This window comes from Tribolium castaneum, chromosome 2, assembly GCF_031307605.1.
Source record: "Tribolium castaneum strain GA2 chromosome 2, icTriCast1.1, whole genome shotgun sequence".
Lineage (NCBI taxonomy): Eukaryota > Metazoa > Arthropoda > Insecta > Coleoptera > Tenebrionidae > Tribolium > Tribolium castaneum.
The window spans coordinates 19,363,329-19,386,660 of record NC_087395.1 but is presented as its reverse complement, the minus strand read 5'-3'; the positions used below and the strand labels follow the sequence as shown (position 1 = coordinate 19,386,660).

The 23,332-nt window shown below is 32.0% G+C and overlaps 1 protein-coding gene and 1 long non-coding RNA gene across 5 annotated transcripts; one reads left to right on the top strand and one right to left on the bottom strand.

Annotated features, from left to right (window-relative positions):
- Positions 1-879: 879 nt before the first annotated feature.
- Positions 880-21,334, top strand: Pfrx (6-phosphofructo-2-kinase). Of its 4 annotated transcripts, none has more exons than XM_964404.5 (7): positions 880-1,145; positions 14,029-14,154; positions 16,873-17,426; positions 17,478-17,696; positions 20,358-20,592; positions 20,647-20,774; positions 21,041-21,334. In XM_964404.5, the coding sequence occupies exons 1-7, from the start codon at positions 956-958 to the stop codon at positions 21,089-21,091; spliced, it is 1,503 nt and encodes a 500-aa protein (XP_969497.1). In that variant the 5' UTR covers positions 880-955; the 3' UTR covers positions 21,092-21,334. The 4 variants fall into 4 exon arrangements, with proteins under 4 accessions (XP_969497.1, XP_008197893.1, XP_008197894.1 ...); XM_008199671.3 differs by having other exon boundaries at positions 20,855-21,334; XM_008199672.3 differs by lacking the exon at positions 880-1,145 and adding an exon at positions 13,209-13,456.
- Positions 8,231-9,278, bottom strand: LOC107398686 (uncharacterized). Its single transcript, XR_001575484.2, has 2 exons — positions 8,941-9,278; positions 8,231-8,886 (listed from the first exon to the last, which is right to left on the bottom strand). It is a non-coding gene; the product is annotated as an uncharacterized LOC107398686 (long non-coding RNA).
- Positions 21,335-23,332: the final 1,998 nt, after the last annotated feature.

Below are 23,332 nucleotides of genomic sequence, written 5' to 3'. Positions count from 1 at the left end.
CCATTTTTGAAAATAAAAAAAGACAAGTATACATAATCACAGAAAAAAGGAAAAATTATAGGTTCTTACAACAAGAGATTTTTTTCGGAATGTCAATTTATCTTATGTTTTTTCAAAAATTTAAAATAAAGAACTTTAAAATTGGGCTCTTATAATTACCATGTTTTATTATTTTGCATTTGGAAACCTTTGTTATGGGTTTTGTATTTTTTAGTGTTATTTTTCATTTTTAGAAAAGAAAAGCGATTCTCGAAGGAAATAAAAATTTGACCACTGAACTTGCTGAAATGTATAAATTTTCTTCAATTTGTTAATTAACTTAAGAAAATAATAGGTAAAAATGTTGAAAAAAGTGCCACTGTAAAATACTTCTGTGAATCCTACTGACTGCACCAATTACACTGATTTATTAAATAATAAGATTTGATTTAAAACATATATTGCAAATAAGAGTTTGCCACTGCTACGGACTACGCTTATTATAATAAATAAATTAAAAGTTATTAAAAATTCTTTATCGTGTAAAGAACAAGAAGAAGAGACATTACATTTTTTTTAAAAGGGAGACTCGGACAAGAATCTTTAATAAATTTTATGTCCGATAGAAAAGAGGACGTCTTGTCTGGTCACCTTCTACTTACTCCGCCTATGAGTTTTTCTTATCAACAGAATAACTCGAATGAGAGGCGAAAAACTGCATTACATTTGATCAATAATTTTGTTTTGCCCCTGATTTATCAATTATCACATAAATATATTGACCCATCCTCGTAGAACTCCGTTCCCCTGAAACGTGGTATGATCTAAACGTTTCGCTATTGGTCAATGCCATCCTCAGTCCCTCTCCAAATCACCGATTCCTGCGCCTGTGTCAACCTGTGTAAAAGCACACCGGATCGGCTCAGTTTCGCTCAGTTTGTGTTCGGTGCCATCTGGAGAGTATACAGTGTGGAGTATGAGCAGTGGATTGGATATACTGAGTGGGTCCCTTCGTGTGCGAAACGGATGCGGAGTGGGCTCAGGCCCTTACACCTTTTGCAGAGCCAATGAAGTCAAAGCATGTCCCAGTCTAATGTCACCGGAAACCAAAAGGCTCCTTCCCCCCAACACCGAAACGGTTCAAACCAAACCGTTTCCGATCAGAGGTAAGAAAATTGAGGAAAAGACCGGAAAAACAGCTGGTGGAAGTGTCAATGGCAAGCACGCCGGCGCAATCCAGACACGTGCTGACCGATTGTGTAATTAAAAATGCCAACTGATTTAAAACTTCCAAATTTTATGATCAGAATAGTTTCGCCAAAATTTATATCGTTTTAATTATAAATAGATGTGCCAAAAAAAGACCAAGAGGAGTGCCAGAATTAATTACTTAGGAGATGATAAAAGTGTGCGAAGAATTGCTCCACATTAATTTTGTGATGCGTGCCTAAAAATCAATATTACTTGGAGGCTTGAAATTATAATTTGACTAGATTTCTATAGAAATTAAATAGCTACCTGTTGATTACATTAGGTTTGAAAATAATTCTAAACAAAAACATCAGCTGAATTATTGATAATTTGGGTCTGTGGATAAAATTAACTATATGCCCCCTCTTCTTACACGTTTGCAGCTTTCCAGAATCATTCCTCAGGCTGGGATTTAATTTCTGTAATTATGTGAAACGAGGGTGTTTTTTGCGATTTTGCAATTGTAATGAAATTAACCCGAATTGAGTGTAAGTTGCATCATAAAATTCCATAAATGAGTTAGTAGAAGTGGTTTTGAGGCGATTTTGAGTTCATGTCGGTCGTGATATGGAATGAGAATTATTGGAAGAATTTTTTATTGTTTTTCACTTATTATTTGCTTGTTGGTTAGTAAACAAGCGTTATGGGTCAGTGGTTGTTTAAAGTGAATTCATATTTTTAATAACAATGAAACAATTTGTTTTTTATTTGCGGAAAATTTCATAAATATATACTTTTGTATCGTGATAACAAGCCCATTTTTCACACTTGTTACTTTTACACTTTGTTTATTGCCTATTGATAACACTTTCATCATTTTCCGCCTCAGTCATTTCGCTGAAAAAAAAAGGATAAAATAAACGACTATAGCTAGTAACAATACCCATTTATTTCCTGACAAGAGCAGACAAGTTGAAATAAATTCAGTACTATTTCGGATTTCGCGTGTTTCAAGTATCTCCACATAAACAAAAACCACACGTGGAGACTTATCGATTTTATTATTTACCACATTTATGTTGTTTTGTTACACCACAAATCACAAATATTATATAGATCTGGAGAAAATATTAAACGATAAGAATTGATGGCGCTGAAATTGTGACACGAAAAGAGCGAAGCTTTTATGCTCATTTTTAGTTTGGACATTTATTTTCTTCCCACTGTACCATATGTACAGTAAGTACGTTTTTAAATGTTGTTATAAAAATAGTATATATTTGGTTCACTTTCATAAAAACCATTGTGGTGCAAATAGCGTACTGTTGGCATTAGGTTTTATGTGAGTGGTCATGGTAACGGGGTTAGTCATTTGCACCACAACGGTTTTTACCAAAGTGAACCGAAAGTAAATAGCGTGTATTAGCTGTTTCAAAACTAGAAAAACGCCAACGTCGCATTTTACCGATTTTTTTTTAAATAAACTTGATAGAAATGTAAAATAGTTATTAGTGATTATAAAGTATAAATTTCATTAGCTATTACTTTTTTGAATTTGAGAGAAAATACTACGTTGGCGTTTTTATAGTTTTGAAACAGCTAATATTCTATAATGAAACTGTTAAAATTTAAGGGTAGTTAATCTGTTATAGCAATAACCAATAAAATTCATAGATTCCTAGGCCGTTAAAAAAGTTACAGAATACGCGCTAATATCGGTTTATTTGTTTGGTTTTGAGTATTGTGACATCAAAATTAAACATGATACATATTGATTTGTTATATCAATGCCTGATTGCAAAAATATTATATGCAATTAATGCGGACTAAGAGATATCAGTGAAATTATAGCACAAATCCCAAAACTATGACTATGTTAGTGATAAGGTTAAACAAGTATATAAATAAATAGTGAACCAAATAGCATAACAGTATATTCTTTTGTTGTGGAAATTTTTACCTTATGTTGTTCATACATCTTGATAAAATGATTCTAAACGATAAGAAAGTAATTCGGAGCTTCACTTTCCTAAAATTGTCATTTTGACACTACTTAACTTAATTTTAATCGAATTATACCAAGGAGTGGACGCTGCATAATGAACTCTAGTACAAGTCTGTAGCAACCGGTAACAATGTGTACATTTCATTGATTATGAACAAACACCGTCTTTATTTACAAAGCGATAAAACAATAAAAACCTATTATTGATATAACCTCACTATTGGCAAATGTAGATACTATTTTCAATTAGTTTAATTCAAAATTTGCCCTAAGGTTGGACTTAAATTCAGCATATCTGCTAAAAGATTAGGTGCTTATTCATGGAAGATTAAAGTATAAAACGATAACTATCAAAATCACTTTTTTTAATGTCTGTTAGTGTTATCAAACACCTATCAAGTATTTATAACGTAGGTAGTTTAATTAATTAAAAAATAAAATCAAATTACAGTGGATATTATTCGGTGCCAACCTAACAAGAAAATGGCACTATTTTAGGGTGTAAACCGCTGATGAAATTCATTATACTTTCATTTTTTAACTAGTGCAGTGCCCTAACTCCACTAGCCGTAAATAAACTTCTAAAAATACACACTCTGACGTGAACCCACAATTTTGGCAAATTGTTTCCGAAAACTGCAAGAAACCAAAGATGAGTATTGTTTTCGGGTTATCTTTGCTGACGCAAACGAGCACGTGATATCAGTCGCGTGGGCAATGGGATCTCCGTGCCTTTCTCACCCATCTGATCGTGAAAAAGCCCATCCATTCACCCGCTACGTGACTAACGCAATGTAACCCGACCCAGCCCAATGATATATCATCCGGAAAATCGCGGAATCTCCGCTAAAACTATGAAAAAACTACAAGGTTGTTATTTAATTGTTGAAAAATAAACTTGTCATTGTGCCAAGTTGGCAAGTGTGATGCTTGTTTGTAAATTTCGGGAAAGCTGATTGTGGAAGGGGGGCAGGGTATGTTTTATAAGTAGATTCATAATCGAGATTTTATTGTTATTTACATTGCAAAGGTTGTGGACTTGAGACTCGGGTTGATTCACTCGAAGGATTTATCTAGTGCAAGGAGCAAAGGTCTGGAGAGGAACTCCGTAAACATTGGCGTAAATGGGAAAAATGCAGGTGCAAAGGTTTGAAAATATTGAGGAAGTCGCGTTTGTATTAATAATTGTCGTGTAATCACGGATGATTAATCTTTTTTGATTATCACAATTTACGCAAACGACAGAGTTTCTACTTTCTTGTTGTTTGAATCGAGTTTGGATGAAACGAATTATTGCCATATAAATATTTTTAATTTTTATTTGTCTTTTGTGCTATTTAAATTCCACGAATAATTTATGTTATCCATATTGCCCTTTATAGAAATAAAAATAACTTATCGTTAATTGATGTCACTTAATTTCCATTTTGTGCTACGCACTTATCTAAATTTTAATATTTTTAAATAAATTGAAATTAATTATAACACAGATTATAATGTTTTTCAGATATTAATTTTTACTTGTCAAATATTGTCAAAAGTGTCACTAAATTTCCGTCAACATTTGACTTGATACTCACATCTTGACACTTTTTGGAATGATGGTGGTTTGACAAGCAATTTTTCGATGTTAAAAAGCTGCTGTCAGTGTCAGTACTATAGCATATGACCGCAGTATACATATAATTTCTAGCGGTAGATTAGACTTTTTAATTATCCTACAAACATTAAAACCACTAGTATTTAAAATATAACTGTCAGAGCGCGGTTTATTGCGTGGTGTTTACGTTACCTGTCTTACATTCACTACGCCAATTTTATACCTGTAATGTTTTGTGGTCCTGTCAAGTTCGAATTCGAAAACTTTTGTTTAGCGCCAGTTTTAATCATTTTTGGTGTGCGTATTAGGGAATACCATGCGATCATTTGAATTTATAATTAGAGTAAGCATTTTTTTCTTTGGTATTAGTAAACTAGTACAAACTAGAGTTCCTTTATTCCTTTATTCCCAATATAGGAACTCTAGTACAAACTAACTGATGGAAAAATGTATTCTGATTAAATATTTCTGTTCGAAATTTTATTATTTGACTCTCCAGCTTAGTTAATTATGATAATCAGCGTTTTCGTACAAGTTAAAAACCTTAAAGTCTAGCTAATTATATGATCACATGATTTTTATTGGTTTTATAATGGATTTGTTTTTGGTTATTTAAAGATAATGCATTCTGATGGATATTCACAATTATTCTTCTCTTGTAAATGCACCTATTCTCAGTTGGTTATTAATAGCGGCTTTTAAACCTAAACATTTTGAAACTTCAAAAGGTGAAATATAGCATTTTAAGGAAAAACTGAAATTTGGTGTGGTACTATTTTTCGTGCGAAGTGTTAGTAACTTGTTGATTAATTACTCCAGTGGAAAGACTGACTATATCTCTGTTTTCGAAAGAGTTTAGTTTTTATAACATTAATTATTATTATTTTACATTATAATATCTCATAAAAGAAATTTGATTAATTTTATGTCGTTCAAAAAAATTTTTATTACAAAAATATTTTCAGTGCGTATTGCCAGAATAAATAAGCAAAGTAGGTATATTTATCTTTTAGCTTACGTATATCATTAAATAAATTATATGATAAATTATTTTTAATACAAATAATGACTGACATAAAGTATTAAAAAATCAAATTTTAATACATAATTAAAAGCTTCTCATATTTTGCTCAACTGTATATGTATATTATCTACAACATGTTGCTTACTACAATTCATTATTTTTAATGAATGAACGTTTTTGAGCGGGGCAGATATCTGTCTATTTTCATCAGGAAAACACAGTAACGATTTGAATTTATATTTTAGTTTAAAAGTTTGATTTTTGTCGAATATGTAAAATTTTAAAGTGCTCCCAATATGAGACTATGCGTTTTCAGTATGCAACTTCTCATATTAGCAAATCGAATCGAAAATAACCAACCGTTCTATTGATACATTTTTTATTTAATAATAAAATAAAATATGAACATAACAAACTGTTTTTTCGTAATACAATTTTTCGTAAAACAAATTAACATTTTCCATCAAAATAAAAATAACTCTGAAATCAAATTTAAAAGTCTTTTTAAGATTTTATATTCACAACAAAGGACACAAAAAAACATTTTTGATTTAATTTCTTCTCATTACGTCTGCAGATCTGTGCCTATTTTAGGACTCGAAGAAATTTTGTAGAGTTTTAAATTAATTGAGGGAAGTATAAAATATATCGAATAAACGAACTTTTAGTTCGTAAAGTAATGCGGAGTTTTGAACACTTTTACAAAAAGTATTTATCAAAGTTATTACACTTATAATGAAACTTTTCAAATGAAAGAATCCTTTACAGTAATCATTTAATCCGACTGAAGCCATGTTCGTTGATTTTCTAGAAGTTTTTATTTTAAGAATTCTTTAAAGAACCATGTTACTTTTTACCCAACCTTTGTCTTCTTATTAGGGTTTTATAATCTGAGAAACAACTGCATCCGGTCCGAACCTACACTCTAGTAGTTTACCAACAGTGATAAGTGATAACTGATAACCGTTATTATTTTTTTAAATAAGTTAGAAATATGAATAAAAGTGCTTTTAAATATAAATTTCGGTTGTTTATTTATTTTAATAAAAAAAAAGTTAATTTGACAATCTAGAGAACCTTAAGCTTTATTGTATTATTTAAATTATTTTATTTATTTATAACATGAGATCGAAAATGCTTTGAAAGGCAAGTGTAACCTTAGCCACATTTTTGTTCAAAACGTTAAAAATCGTGTTACAAAAGACAGTGGAGAAATCTAAGGAAGTGTCCAGAAAAACTGTTTTCATATGTTAGCAAATAAATTCACCAGTTGAATAGTATTGTCACTCCTTATTTATTTTTTTATCTGTTCGAAAATAGCATTCTACAATGTAGGCTTTTTTGGGTGGCAATCACCATTTTGGAATAATTTTGATTAAGCAAGGAATTAATTTTTTTAAATTCAGATCTGTCAATTTCTGACATGTGGCTAAAATTTCGCAAGCACAGCCTGCTCAGTTCATTTTTGATTTCGTCTTATTTATACACATACAGGGTGCTCAAAAACTGGCGCACCAACTCAGTGGTACGTTATTGAGAAGCAAGTGCAGATTCCGGGAAAAATGTTGAAAAAATTCCTAAAGTCATATTTTAAAAAATCTGGAGCTACAAACTTATTGTGTTAACTTCTTTAGTTTTCATTATTTTTTTATGTTTTTATGTTTCATACCAGGTAATCGTCCCATAACAAAACAATGAATAATTATTTTTAAATTTACTATCAGATTTTAGCAGTTTTTTTAATTTAAAAAAATTAAAATTTATCAAAAAAATCACAATGTGTAGATGTGTCAACACTGGGGGGAATTATTTCCTAGGAAACCGTTTCAAAAATAATTTATTTTTATTGTTGCTCAAATTCTATTGCGATTATGACTGTTAGACAACGTTGCCACATATCATTTATCTAAAATCCGTTATTTATCAATAACTTTAATACAAAGAATTTTTTTACTATTTTTACCTTTATATGTAACCAGTTCTCTACCACACACCATTGAGTTGGTGCGCCATTTTTTGAGCACGCTGTATAAGCTGTTTCAAAACTATGAAAACGCCATGTCGCATTTTACAGAATAATTTTTTTAAATAAATTAAAAAAATAGTTATCAATGAATAAATCTCTTTTTGAAACTATAAATTACATTAGCTATTAATTTTTGAAGTGCGTAAATAATTTATAACAGATAATTTTGAGAGAAAATGGGACGTTGGCGTTTTATAGTTTTGAAACAGGTAATACCTATGAATAAAAGTTTGAACTTTTTGCTTACCTACTCATATTTGTAAGCCTTGTTGCTGGCCAAAAACAAATGGCCATTAGACTTTATCATTAATATAAACCAGCCCATAAAAGCCATGCTTTAGGAATTGTTAATCAGTACCTGTCTAAACCATGTACGTAGAGAATAATGAGAATTTAAACAAGAAGAAAATTACAAATTTTTTAGTAATCTGACTTGTTGCAACAAAATTCACAATATAACATTCTGTTACGAACTTGTGACTCACTCCAAAGTACATTCATTTTATGCTAATACAGGACACAGGTTGCATATTATTTTTTGTCAACAACTTCCGTTCTCATCAACCTTGCCACATTTTTCGTCCTCTGGAGGCTTTTCGTGTTGTTTTCTTCCCAATCATTATTGTGTTATGCATTGACGCATCACTTTGTTTAGGGTCACGAGACTTCCAAACTTTTGATAATCCCTGATAAAACGATAGTAAATAACGTAATACTTTGTTACTTTGCGTTTCAAGTCTTATTGCATTGGTGGGTGATTCATTGTCACGCTGGAATTTTGATTAAATTTGCATAGAAGTTTCCCCTTGTCCGAATGCACTTGAAGACTTTTCATGAACTTTCGACTAAAAATACCCGCCAGTTCACGTTGCGAAATCGCATCATGTGCTTTCCGAGGTCATTATCAAGGTGCTCCCCAAGATTTTCTCCTTACGGAATAAAATTATAGCAACCTTCGAAAGTGTCACTCCAACATGAAAAGTCCTCCGCGCGATCCTTCATCCTCGAAGCAAGCCGGCTTTAGTCGTCGGAGCGTCGAAATTCCCTCCCCGTGGATCCCCCTGAATAAGAAAAAGTCTGTCCGAATTGGTCTGTCATTTTCGTTAACTTCACACCCATTCATTTGCCACAGTCACGTGTTGTTTGCCGGTGGATTTATTACGAAGAATAAATCTGTCGATGCGACGGAGTAAAACAACGGAATTTTTTAACACGGCCCATTCAAATTGTTTTGAGTGACGTCGTCAAACAATAAAATCGTAGATTGTCAAGATAATGGGACGGTCATGTGGTTGGCGACGCGCTGGCAGTACCAACATATTTAATTTTTTACGCAAATTGAATAATTTGGAACATTATCATAATGTAATCAACGCAATTGAATGGGTTGTGTTTAATTACTAATTAGACTATTTTAAGCACACGATGCACGGTCGTGACTCTGCCATGGACAATGACTGATCGGCTACTACTCGTAGATAATTTTTTTAAATTGATAAAATCGCTTACGAGTGATAGAATTTTCCCGCCAAATTTTTGATAACACTTGTTTATGTAAAGGCAATTAACGCAAAATATGGGTCAACAGTGTCACCATTCTTAAGCCCGACTGTAATAAGAACCGTTGATAAACTCACGTCTGTTATTAGATGATAGGAAAGTATCGCTTTTTTTCACATGTGATGAGTGATTTGATTAGTGATTACTGATTACCCTTGATCTTAATTCTCTATCAGGAAAGGTTAAAATATAATAAAAAGTTGGATAGGCTTGGCAAAAGCAGCTGACTGTTATTATTTTGACCGTATAATTTTTTATTACTTTTAAACATATAAGACCAATTTGAATTTAACACGTGTGTTGTAAGGGGTCTAAACTGAGACTCTAGAGTTCCATTGTGTTTCAAAGTCTACAGTCTCCACGTTTACTATTTTTTTATTTTCTTTAATATTGAAATATTTAAATTAACGCTATCATCTAGAAAAAAAAAATAAACTCAAAAGCAAAAACTGTGTTTTTAATATTTTTTTTCAATTTTTTTTGTTTTAGAAAAACTAGGTAATAAAGTGAAACATTTTTGTTTGTAACTCAATTCAATAAATATTATACATATAGTTTATTTTTTTTAATAATCCACTGTCAGTGCTAAATTTTTATTGTATCACGCTAAAAGTTCATGTCCAATCTGTATTTGACATTTTGCACACCAGGTTTGACATTTTTGACAATCGGAATATAAGTGTTATTCGCGTTATTCGTTATTCTTTGAAATAACTCGATCTGTTATTGTACGTGTTTGTGTTGTAAATTGAAGACAACTTGGAAAAGGAAATTATTAAATTGAATTTGCCAGGTAAATTGCAATAAATTGCACCAACCTTAATTCAAAAAACTATCTATGGTAATACCAACCTAACGATTCTTAGACAGTTGATTATAAAAAAAACGACTATACATTCGAGTACTATAAATTCTAAAATTGCTTTTCTACAGGCTCTGTAGAATTTTTATTTATGACCCAATTTCAACAATTAAAATAGATAAATAAATGGTTTATACTGTACTGTAAGCTGATGCTCTTAAACTTTTTCTAAGTCATAGGTGCTGTTTTTGTTATTTTATTATCTTAAATTGAAATCTACATAAATTTTGTTTTCATAATTTGCAGCATCTGTGTATTATGTTCTTCATTTACTGAAAACTATTGTTAAAAAAAATAAAGGTTAATAAAATCTAATTGTATGGTAAGGTATCATATAAGTTATAAGACAGTGCTGTCAAAAAGCGTCAATTAATAGAAAACGTTGCCAATATTTTTTCAAATACACAAGGTTGGGCAAAAGTATGGAATCAAGTGTTTTGTGTCTGCTTAAAAAACTAATTAGTACATCAAGTATTTCAAAAATTTGATCATCTTTTTCTACATTTTTTTTAAATAGCTTTTATTTTTCGAGTTATTAAAAAAAGTTTTTCAAATGACGGCGATTTTCTTGATAAAAGATTATATGCTCTAAAAATGACTTTAAATTCAATAATTTTATTTTTGAACCAATGTTTTAAATAAATTATTATAGTTGTGTTCCGAACGTATTACGACGATTTTTCGACTTTGCCGAAGTTTTGATTGATTCATCAAATTTTTCGCAAATAAAAACTTCCATGGATATAGAGCTACTTCACCTAAGTTCGAAAAACCTTCGTAATGAACTTGGAACCCAACTTTAATCATTTATTAAAAAAATTGATTCAAAAACAAAATTATTGAATTAGAAGTAATTTTTAGAGCATAATCCTTTACCAAAAAAAATCGCCATACTTGGTAGTAGGGGTTATATGAAAAATTTTTTTTCCATAACTTAAAAATTAAAGGGAATTTTTAAAATTCTGTTCTTAAAAAATCATCACATTTTTAAAATACTTGATGTACTGATTGGTTTTTTGTACATAGTTTAGACACACAGCTTGGTTCCATACTTTTGCTCAACCCTCTATCTATATTTGCAACTTATAAACTGTTTCGAAACTATAAAAACGTTAAGTAATCAAAATCATTTATTTTAAACAAAAAGTTTACTTGTAACGAAATTGTTTTTAATGTCAATATTTTGTATTAACACCATGCAACTAGGTTTTATTAACTTTTAATAAAAATCAGATTTTTGTAGTGAGTTCAAAAACATTATTTACATAGAATACAGCAAAACTGTTCGCTTTTTTGATAAATGTGCTTAACAAACATATGTTTATATTGATTACAGAAAAAATTATTTAACATTTTAACTAACAATGCAGCAGTCTGTTTGCTACTTAACACTGCGTTCTCTAGTGGTCAATTCCGAAACCACTATGCTGCGATATAATGGGAAAATTTAAATGTGACATGAAAAATACTTATAATATTTTATTAAACGTTTGGAAACACTGTGGAGTAGGATTCCTTCATTTTTCTGGGGAAGATGCCAAATTAGGGTATAAACGGTTTTTATCACTTCGATATTTCTGCTAGATATTTAAGGGTACTTTAATCTAAAAGCAGAGCCTAATAGGAATCACCACACTTTTAAAAGCTAAAAAATAATTTGAGCATCAGAGTTAAAAAAGTTTAGCTTAGTACAATCACTATCAAAAAGAACGACACGCATACCAACCGGTAAAAGCCTGACTACAGTTTTCAGGTACAAACTTCTATTAACTTACAAAATATGAAGCTAGTTTATAAAGTAGCCAAATGTACACATTAACTGTAAAATATCGAAGTGATTTGTGGCTACGGTTTTAAGGGTGCCATTTCGTTTGATCGTAACTGTACCTAGATAGTATTTGTCCTTTAAGTAAAATTAAAATTGTTACGTAGGGTTTCCGCGTTATTAGATAACCACATTAATTACTGATTATAAATAAAGTGGAAATTTGGATTTTTCTACCAATTCTTTTTCGTGTTCTTTGCAATTATTAATTGATTAATTAAACATAATTGATTAGAAAATTGTTGAGATAGTAAATACATTTCCATGAGATACAAAGCCGATAATTTCATTAAACTAATCTCTGGCTCAGTGATAAAAATAGTCACCAACCTTGTACAAATAACTATTTTATTAATTAAGATTCCTTAAATTCTCCGTGATTGTTGTTATTTTGTTTGTTTTATTAATACAGAACTATTTATTGCGCCCCTTGTTATCGGCCAATCCACAGTAGAGCTGCCAAATAAATAAATAAATAAATAAATAAATAAACTGCGAATTACAAAATCATTTATTTTAATTAGACGACAATAAAAACTCCAAGTCTTATTTAATCAATTTTTGAACCACATTACGTAAGGAAATTTTAAAATGATACCACATTCAGCTAAAGGTCAACATTTTTAACATTTAGAACATTTCAAAAAATTATTCCACGTGACTATTTCTTGTTCTTGAATTCAAGAACTACTTACACAAGGGATTTTTTAATTTTAAATTAAATTTAATAAAATTAAGTGAAGATTTGTTGAGGATTGTAAGGCCAGTGTGAGGATAATAAAATGTATCGAACCGCCAATGTCAGGGTCTTGCGAAGTAGCGCCATCTAAATTTAGAGCAGTCAAGTTCGTTTCATACTTAGTTTTTTTCGCAAGCCTTCTAACAATTCGTAATACCTCCGCCGCTTTGATCTTTTCAATAAATTGCCTTTGAAATTTAATTATTCCAGTAATAAGTGCAAAAGACTTCCTCAAAATAGCACGAGCACGTGGGTGTATTGATTACCCATATACCAGGACTCGTCAATATATCTTCCAATTTTTTTTTCACTGTGAAAAGTATTGATTAAACATTAGAGTTGTGTAAAATATCATTTAGTATGAACATTTCGGGTCGTGAGGTGAGTTGTTTGTGATAACTATTCGCAAATTGGAGAAATAAGTTATAAAATTGGGCAAGTGGGTCGGCAACCAATTAAACACGTTGATAATAATTCATGCATCGGTATTTAGAAAGGCCGCATTTGTGTCACCACAACGCCAATCGCAAACATCATAAAACCGTTAAATCCGCTTATCTAACACGAGATTTGCAACAATGGCGCCCACCAACCACGGTTTCTCCAACATCTCGACAAAAAACGCCAATAACTGTGAAAGTCCAGGTATGTTTTTTGCCTTGTTGGAAGTTTCCCCGAAATAGTGTTTTTTTGGTTGCCTAATGACTTAAGCTAGTTTAACTCTCCCCACTTTTGACTTATCCCAAGATGCTTCACATACCTGTGTTCCATTGGATTGGAGGTACATTCACCAAATTAAATTCAAATTAGGTGCCTAATTAAGCGAGAACTTTGGTTTTTGGAGCCACTCCCTGCGCATGACGTACTTAATCAAAGTCCATCCAACTCGAAGAATTTATCATTATTATCTCCCACTGAAAGGTGGGCACCACGTGGCGGCCTTTTCTATTTATAAGCACCGCAAACAGTGTCAATGAAAAAAAAATTCAAGCGATGTTGAGTTAAATTTATCCGCGCTCCGACACGAGATTGAGATGTGTTCTTATCAATTATATATCTTGTGACGTGATTGTTTACTCGAGTTGTTTGCGTTGAAACAATGCTTGAAAGGCGTCGCTCGCAATTCCAAAGGGCCGTTTCGCTCCACATAGGTATTTTTTAACCAAACGATACACTAATTCATCATTGCGTTTTGGCTCACACTTGATTTTTTACAGGTGAAAGAGCCAACTATGTCAACAGCCCCCACGTCATCGCCATGGTGGGGCTCCCTGCGCGGGGGAAAACCTACATCTCGAAGAAGCTGTCTCGGTACTTAAACTGGATCGGCATCAATACCAAAGGTACTACAAAACCATAAATAAAAAAATTAAAACTAAAAATAATTATATAAACAATTGTTATAGACACCTGCATTGTTATACGGGTGTCATGAGTCAATAAGATGTAACAACACGTTTTTTATAATATTTTCTTCTATCAAGCGCCTTTGAAATTGCATTTTTTAGTAAATTTTTATCAGAATAGTTTAGTAGCTTTTGTGTTAAAGCATTTATGTTGGCAAGTATTCAAATTGACCACGTCAGGTATTTTATCATTTTCTATTTTGCAAACTGTTTTTCAAATAATTAATTAACTTAACACCTCCCTAGAATTGTGCAATTTAGCAAAGAAAGAACATGCGAATTGCTCCCCAAAAAATACAAAAAACCATTATAGTAGTATGCATTCAGAGCTGGTAACACGACTGCATAAAAATTACTAAAAACGGTGCTATAAATTTACATTTTGTAACTCCATTTTTTATACATCAGGCTGATTTTTTTAGAATGTCGCTTTGAATATCTCAAAAAATAAAAGAAAGATTTGAAAATTCCAAGACAAAGGGACACTTTTTGGTCCACTTCGTCGTTAGCACCTACCTCCTTTGAAATACAAACTCTTAAAAAATTTTAAATGGCATGACCTCACTTGTGGTGTATGAAATGAAAGATATTTGCCTTAGGTATTTGACTGTGTTTTATTTTGAGTTTTGATTATGCTAATATTGTTATTTGAAATGCACAAAACAATTTCGAATTTTTATGCTTAATTTAATATTATATGTATTAACATTTTCTTTTATGAAAAACTTATAAAAACCGATCTACAGTGTGTTTGAAATGTTAATCATTCCTCTCCATGGAATCCATCCAAAGCATTTTTCAAGGTCTTGTCGTAAATTTTGCAATTCTTCTGTTTCCATTGACAATTTGATTTAAAATAATCTAAAACATTACATTTTCTGGTGGTGAACAACACCTTCCCGCTTATTCAAGATACAATGTCCAGTTTTTTGAACTGAGCTTACGTGCTCATGTGCTTATCAGGATGTCGTTCATTAAATACTATGCAAACACAATGATTAGGTTCAGCACGGTAAACAAAATTCGTTTTAACACTTTCATCTTTTTCCAAACGGAATCATATCACAATTTTAATTTAACCTGTTTTCTTTAATACACAGGATGTACAAAATTTTATAAAAGTTGGATAAGCAGTTTTAAAGATAAAAAATATTATCTGTATTTTTGGAGTAACCTTTGGAGGCTAATAATTTCATAATAAAATGTTAAAAAAAAACTAAAAATATGAGTCAGTTAATATTAATGCTTAATCTATGGTTAAAATATATTCCGAAATATATGCACTACACTGTGAGATATCCTGTATGTTTATTGGTAAAATCTACCTCGCAAAATTATCATCCATAAAAAAATCCCAAAAAAAATTGTTGTTTGATTACTAGAGACTGGATTTTATGCAAAATGCATATTTTCATTTTTCGGTATATCTTTTTCGTTATATAGTTATTAATAATACGAGTGCGAAAACACTAGCTTAACGTTCGAAGGCTGTCGTTATGCAACGAGCGTATGCGAGTTGCATACCCAGACACCCGAGAACTTTAAGCGTTTTTGCATGTGTTATTCAGTTTTTTTTTGTTGGAACATTTTAATTTAAAACACGTTGCTATGGGAAGCCTGTTTTAAAGTAGTGAAAACATGTTGCTATCGGAAACGTGTTTTAAAATAGTGTTTATAATTTACGATTCAAATATTAAAACGAAGGCTTAAAATGTTACCAACAAAACAATTTAACGTGCATATAATGCGAATTTGGGTTTTTGTCAAAACTAAACGCATATGTTCGGTCTGGTTAGTGCATATTTGCCATTTATGTTGCATACTTTGGCGTACTATTTAAAAACATTCTTTAAACTACTTTCATTTTTATTTACCTAATAGGCAAAAATTCCAACAACATATTATCTGGATAAGATCTCATGGAAAAGTAGTGAAAACGACTGTACTATAATCTGTCCATGGAAATAATACAAAATTGTATGGAGGATCAATTTAATTTTTCTGCCTTTTTTGGAAAACACTATGAAGATACTAGTCTTAAGAATGTTGTTCACAATTTTGTTTTCCAAATTATCACTAAATTTTTTCGGTCCATCGTTATTATGCAACAGCAAATTTTGCAACAATTGAACAATAAAGACATTTGTTTGAGTTTTTTAAAGTACCTAGTTTTTAGTGTATGTTAATATTTTTGAGAATGTATTTTATTTCGTTACAAACATTATCTGCATACAAATATGCAAGTTTTACTGCATATCTAGCAGTTTTTTAGTCATTATTTTCCAGACACAATTTGTAGTTAATTTTCAGAATAATTGTATTTTTAGAGACCTTGTGCTAGACCTAGCTATACGAATGTTTTTTATCAAAACTAAACGAAACTGAAAAATATACCTAGCTACAGCAGAATTCCTGTTCAAAATATCTTCACTTGAGATATCACAAGAGGGGTCATTTTATTTAAAATTTTGAACGAGTGGTTTGTATTACAAAGGGCGCATAAGTGCTGCAAAATTCGAAAGTACACCAAAAATTAACATGTTTCGAGATTTTTAAATTTTCCCTTTACTTTCTAAGACATCCAACTAAGGCTAGTTTGAAAAAATCACCCTACATAAAACAGTCAAAGCAAACATGAAATAGAAAAAATTACAGTGTTCAATTTGGGCGAATATCGCCGTCATGCGACCACCGCCTACAAAAACCACGATTTCTTCCGCCCCGACAACCAAGAAGCGATGGCTTTGAGACAGCAATGTGCCAGAGAGGCCCTCCAGGACGTGTGCAAATGGCTGGAATCCGGGGGTGAAGTCGCCGTGTTCGACGCTACCAACTCAACAATAGAACGAAGAAGGTTGATCCAGGAATATGTTGTAGACAAAATGGGCTTTAAACTATTTTTCGTCGAATCGATTTGTGACGATCCCCAAATAATCGAGCAAAATATCAAAGAAGTGAAAGTCAGCAGTCCTGACTACGTCAATATGAACAAGGACGCGGTTTTGGAAGATTTCCTCTTACGAATCCAACATTATCAAGAACGGTATCAGCCGCTGGATGAAGAAAAGGAAAAGAACGTTTCGTTTATGAAGATTTACAACACGGGGGAGAAATGTCTGGTACATAAACACGAAGGGCACATCCAAGCGAGGATTGTGTACTACCTTATGAACATCCACATTACCCCGCGTACCATCTATCTAACAAGGGTACTACTTCAGAGTTATTTATTTTAGATTTGGGTTTATTGTTAATTTTAGCACGGTGAAAGCGAGCAAAATCTGGAAGGCAGGATTGGAGGCGACTCCAATTTGAGTCCCAGAGGAAGGCAATACGCCTCCGCCTTGTCCAAGTACATCCAAGAGCAGCACATTGAAGGCCTCCGAGTGTGGACTTCGTGGCTGAAACGCTCCATCCAAACAGCTGCGGGAATAAACGTGCCACAGGAAAGGTGGAAGTCCCTTAACGAAATCGATGCTGTAAGTCTTAAACAAGATTTTACATAAATCACTCACTTTGGGGCGTTGGACCAAATTGTCTTAAATTAATTTATTCAATTTTGACATTATAAAGTGACATTATTGATTCCATAGTAACACGCATAAGTAATTTATTAGTAATTACACGCATAAGTAGTAATTTATTCACTAGTGAATTAAAACGGTTTTAATTCCCTAGTGATTTAAAAATTATTCCACTATTGATTTAAATAACTTTAATGAATACCAACAAATACTTTTATTTAAAATAAATGTTACAATTCTCCAATTCTGCAGCCTCCAAAAACTCCCACAATTAGAACCACTTTTTGCAGCAAATATTCATCATCTGAAGCAGTGTCTAGAAGCTTTTCCATTTCTTCGAAGCTGAAGACTTTAGATTTCTTTGGTCTGTGCCCTACAGAGTGTTGTTTTAAGAAAGCAGATACCTGATGAAATCTACAACAATTATTTATTGGTTCAAAACTTATTATAAACAATATAATCCTCACAAACCTGCTTATATCGATATTTTCTTTAACAGATAACATATTCTTCAGTTGGGAATAATACGCCCACAAGGACCAAGATTTTGCATTTTTGGATCGTTCAGAAATATAAGCCAAAATTATTCTCTCGTCTACTCCCTTTGCATCCTTCCGCTTCCTCCATTCACAAAAATTTGAATACTCTTTTTCGTATAATTGTTTATATTTTGCTGGCACCACTTTAATTGTAGCTTCTGAAGCTTCTTGAATGACCAATTCAGGCACGAAAACCTGGTTTTCCTCTTTAAAATCGCTGATTCTAGCCATTTACGCGTTACAATTCTCGCACTTTTGCAAATAAATAAACAACTCGTTGTTATGGAAATTTCATTCGCATGTGATATGATTTGTATAGACCGAACGGTTAATTTTAACATTTTCTTGCATTTTTTGGTAAATTTTGGTCAAAATTGAATAAAAAAATATATACGACACGTGAATTAAACCTATTAATTTGCTCGAAGAATTAATCCACTGGCTTGCGCTCGTGGTATTAAATTTTCTTCTCGCAAATAAACAATGGTTTAATTCACTTATTGTATAACATTTATTAAATTAGTATTTGTTCGGAAAAAACGTGGGAATGTTGACGTCCAAACTCAATCAAAAAAACTGACGAAAAATTTCTCAATTAAAAAATATGTTTACCTCGTATTTTTCAAAGTGTCACAAATACGGTTGAAAACGTCCTATAAAGTTGTAGAGAAATTTTTTCGGGAACTTTTTGAAGGAAATGTAACGCTGTTCTTTAGACTTTACCCGTATCTTTAACTTTATCCGTATTCAGTGTTTTGAAAAATACGGGCTGGGGCGCTAACTGGTAAATATTTGTAATTTGTTTAATGCTAATTTCCTGTTTTACATCCGTTTTATACTCACCGTTATTTAAATTCAGCCAATCTTTAGTAAATTTGTTGCTCTTAAAACATAATTTTAAAATGTGGACGTGCGCTATCTGGTGACGCTATAACTGAACTAACAACAAACTACAAATAAACGCAAAAAATGGCCAGATCCGAGCTGAAACAGTTAATGATTTACATTATTTGGATAGGTTTTTATAAGAGTTCCGTAAAAATAAAAATTTTATTACATTTAGGTGATTTTTATTTCGGTTCAGTGAAATCTTTTTGAAAAAACTTTTCTCTTTTTATTGTTAGCTAAAAAAAATTACTTGCCTACGTTCTAGAATGTGTTATTGTTAAATAAATTTTAGCCGTTCCATAATTTCTTTTGAAACATCAATTAGTTTATCCCTATCTTAACAACTATCGAACCAATTAAATTTATCTGAGGAGTCTTTTTACAAAACATCAAATAATTCCTCAAAAAAGTAAAATTTTCAGTCTAATTTGGTAATTCTTCCGCTTGTTTTTATGGAAAATTTCGAAAATAATTGCGATTCTGACAAAAAAAAAAACGCTCAAAAAAGGCAATGTAACTTTTATTTTAGTTTGGTAATTTTTTTGGTTGTTTTAAACGAATTTTTACAAAACAACTGAGATCTTCGTTCAAAAACGTGCTTACTGGCTTGAAAATAAGTCAAAATAGAACCAGTTTTCTATAAAGTTTATTTTCTTTTTCGACTTTTTTGACGAAATTCTGCTCAATCTATATTAAAACAATACAAAACCATTCTTAATGTGATTTGGTGATTTTTTCGGTCCAGTTTTGCGAAATAAAAAATACATCTAATAATAATTGGAGTATATAGGATTTGTAAGAACAATAACACAAAGAGATAAAATAAACTAAAAAAAGTAGAGTATAATAAATTAATGAAATATAATATACTTATTAACGATTCATAACAATTTGGCGGCACACATTTTGATTTGTGAAAAAAAGTTGTAACAGAAATAACAATAACTAAAACAGATGAAGAATAATAAGCTAATAAAAAGTTAGTGAACTGTTAGAGTTTTGTAAAATTGTAATGATTTGTGGCTGATTACATTGATTGCAATTTATGACTTGTAATTATTAATTTATAAAATATCCAAAAATAAATTCATTTTCCCGTGTCCAATAAAACGCTCCTTCACAGCAGTTTGCAAGATATGTTACTTTTATTACGATTGTTCTAACCACTGGTTTTATCTTATTTTTGCAGGGCGTATGTGAGGAAATGACCTATGAGGAGATTAAGGAGAAGTTCCCGGAGGAGTTCGCCTCCCGGGATCAAAACAAATTTGCTTACCGATACCCCCGTGGTGAGAGTTATGAGGACCTCGTTGGAAGGCTTGAACCCGTAATTATGGAACTGGAGAGACAGGGCAATGTGTTGGTGGTGTCCCACCAGGCCGTGTTGCGTTGTTTGTTGGCGTATTTCTTGGATAAATCTGCTGGTAATTTTGGTGAAATTATTTATCCGATTTTTTTGATTGTGCCTTTTTTTGTAGATGAATTGCCTTATCTTCGTGTTCCACTTCACACCATAATCAAATTGACTCCAGTGGCGTACGGGTGTCGCGTGGAGCACATAAAACTGTCCATTGATGCGGTCGATACTCACAGAGAGAAGCCAAAGGTAGATTTAGTGTAGTTTTTGCTTGTGCTGCTTTGCTCTAACATCTTCCTGCATGTGACTGTGAACCGAAACTGTTTCAGGAACGGGGACAAAACGCCCAACTGGTGTCACTCTAACCAACACAATAACAAGTCTTAGATTAGTTAGATTAGACTTCAAATACACAGTGTGTTGTGTAGATTTGTTAGCACACTGTGTCTGTACGCTTCCTGTGCTTCCTTGCTTAGTTGTAGTTTCTAGCAATTTTGTAATCAAAATGTTTTAAGGTTCCTGGTGAATTGGAGGAAAAATTCCGATTCAAGTCACGCAAAACTTGAAGCAATTGTGCGGCTAATGCAGATCGACTGATACAGGGTGCCTATTATAATTAAATGAATATTTGATGTGATGTACCAAGGTTTAGGTTAATATAACCGTTTGTGATGGAGTAGTTAGTCTTTTCGAGATCTTATTGTGTACATTGTTATTATTATTTGCCATTTTCCAATTTATATCCCCTAGATGTTAATAGTTATTGGTGTAATTTACCATAAACGTGGAATATAATTATCTTATTTTTATGTATTAGTTATTTATAATGTAACATATGACAATTTTTGCCCATTATAAAGACAAGTTTATTTTTTACAAAGCGTTTTATTACAAATCCCGAGTTTATTATGTCGCCCACTTGTAGGCCTAGGTATGTCGTTGAATCTTCATTGCAAAAAATTCAAACAACGCTGTTGCCAAAGTCCTCATTTAGTTCATCGGAATTTTAGTTAGGTGTCAAACATGTTTTAACGTTTGGTTACCCCAAAGAAATAGTATTTTTCGTAGAATGCGCGACTTAAAGGGAAAGATTTCTCTTGTTTCCCCCATAACTGACCACAAGTCATTTGCTGTCACATATTTTATGTACTCTACGTCATCTGGCCAGGAGAGGTCCATCAATACCGCGCAATAATTATTAATTTATTTGTCCGCCTGGGTTGGAGGACACGCATTTTTTTGAATTGATTCGTATGCAGAATTTTCTGCTGACTTCGTTTGGAATTGCGTTCATCATGAAAAAGACGATCCTGTGGAAACTTTAGAAAAACTTAAAATTTTATTTTAACATCGTCACATCTTCCTTATAGATAAAGCTAGAAACTTCTTTTTTTTTCACAAGATTCCTGAATGAATGTGGATTCTAACGAATAGATACAAGTTTTAATTTTAACAAAAGAAAACTGAAAAAATAGCAGTTTTCCTTGTCACGTTTTAGATTTGTCTAGTTAAATTTTTGAGATGACAGTTTAAGTAGGTTTGTGGTGCAATAATTATTTTGATATCTTAATAACCCTCAATAAGTTACTGCAATTTAAAGTTACTGCGATATGCGCTTGAAGTGGCATTGCCGTGTATTTTCCTTTGTACTCGTAGTGTTGCCTAATTTTCTCAGTTTTCCTTTCTCAAAGCTCAAAGGTGTGTATTTACATTCACAACTACATTCACTGGCAGTTCTAGTTGTATCTAGAAGGAAGATATTTTAAGTTTTTCAAAAATTTAAACAAAAATGTTTTTTATGATAAAGACAATTCCAAATCGAAAAACTAATTCCGGATTCGAAGTCAACAGAAAATTTTACACAAGAATAAGCGTTCAATAGTAAACGAGTCGGTTTTTGAGGTAAGTGCTCCGCGACTTTAAACCATATCTGCAATCGCTGAAATCATAGGTCAGTACCGCAAGTTTGCTTTATGTGATTTACTACGATTGACAATTTCAAGTTAAAACAAAAGCCACTTTTGTGTCCATTACTCGGCCAAAAATATTTCATTCTCTTTTTAACACTCATTGTCGACGGGAAATAACACAATTATTTTAGTTTTCCAGATTTTCTTTGAATTAAATAAAGCACTGATAGCATTTTAAAACACTTTCTCCCCTACATCCTTCGGATGTTTACTTTTAGAAAAACAACAAATTTGTAGGATTCTACCCTGTTGGATACTTTTGGGGTGAATAAAAATTAATGCATTTTGAGTGATCTTGGGCCTTTTTTAGTTGTTGACTTTTGGGAAAACAGTTAAATTTGTAAGATTCTACCTTGATTTTTAAGACGCCAAATGCCCTGGCCCAGCAGTAACAATTTATACTCTACTCAAAAAACTTAAAAAAAATATGCATATGTGCGTATTACTGGCTGCATAACATCTAATCACCTTTGCCTTAGAAATTGGACCATAAATAATTAGACCTACTTTAATTAATTAATTTTTACTTTCTCGATTAGAGATATAGTGCTATCGGCGAGGTTGTTTACCGCATGCATAAAAATTGACGGAGAATTCAATTGCCTTGGTTCTATCGTCACGACTTTAAATCCAGTTCGCTTCAAATAAGAAAATTGTAATTGCTGGAAATGTTTATCTAGCGAGTTACGGTAAGTGGAGGCGAAAGAAAAGTGGACAAGGTCAGTCAGCTGTGAAATTGTAGAGCAATGTGTTATTGCTACTGAGAGATTGTACAAGTTGAGTAATTTAAATATGAAAAAACCCATTTCATTGGAAAGGCCAGACTAGAATGATGAC

Excerpts from the sequence above, each read along its gene's own strand:
- Pfrx (XM_964404.5), top strand. The coding sequence starts at position 956 with ATGAGCAGTGGATTGGATATACTGAGTGGGTCCCTTCGTGTGCGAAAC. Across the intron at positions 1,146-14,028 it reads CAAACCGTTTCCGATCAGAG|GTGAAAGAGCCAACTATGTC; the intron begins GTAAGAAAATTG and ends GATTTTTTACAG. Across the intron at positions 17,427-17,477 it reads GTACCATCTATCTAACAAGG|CACGGTGAAAGCGAGCAAAA; the intron begins GTACTACTTCAG and ends TGTTAATTTTAG.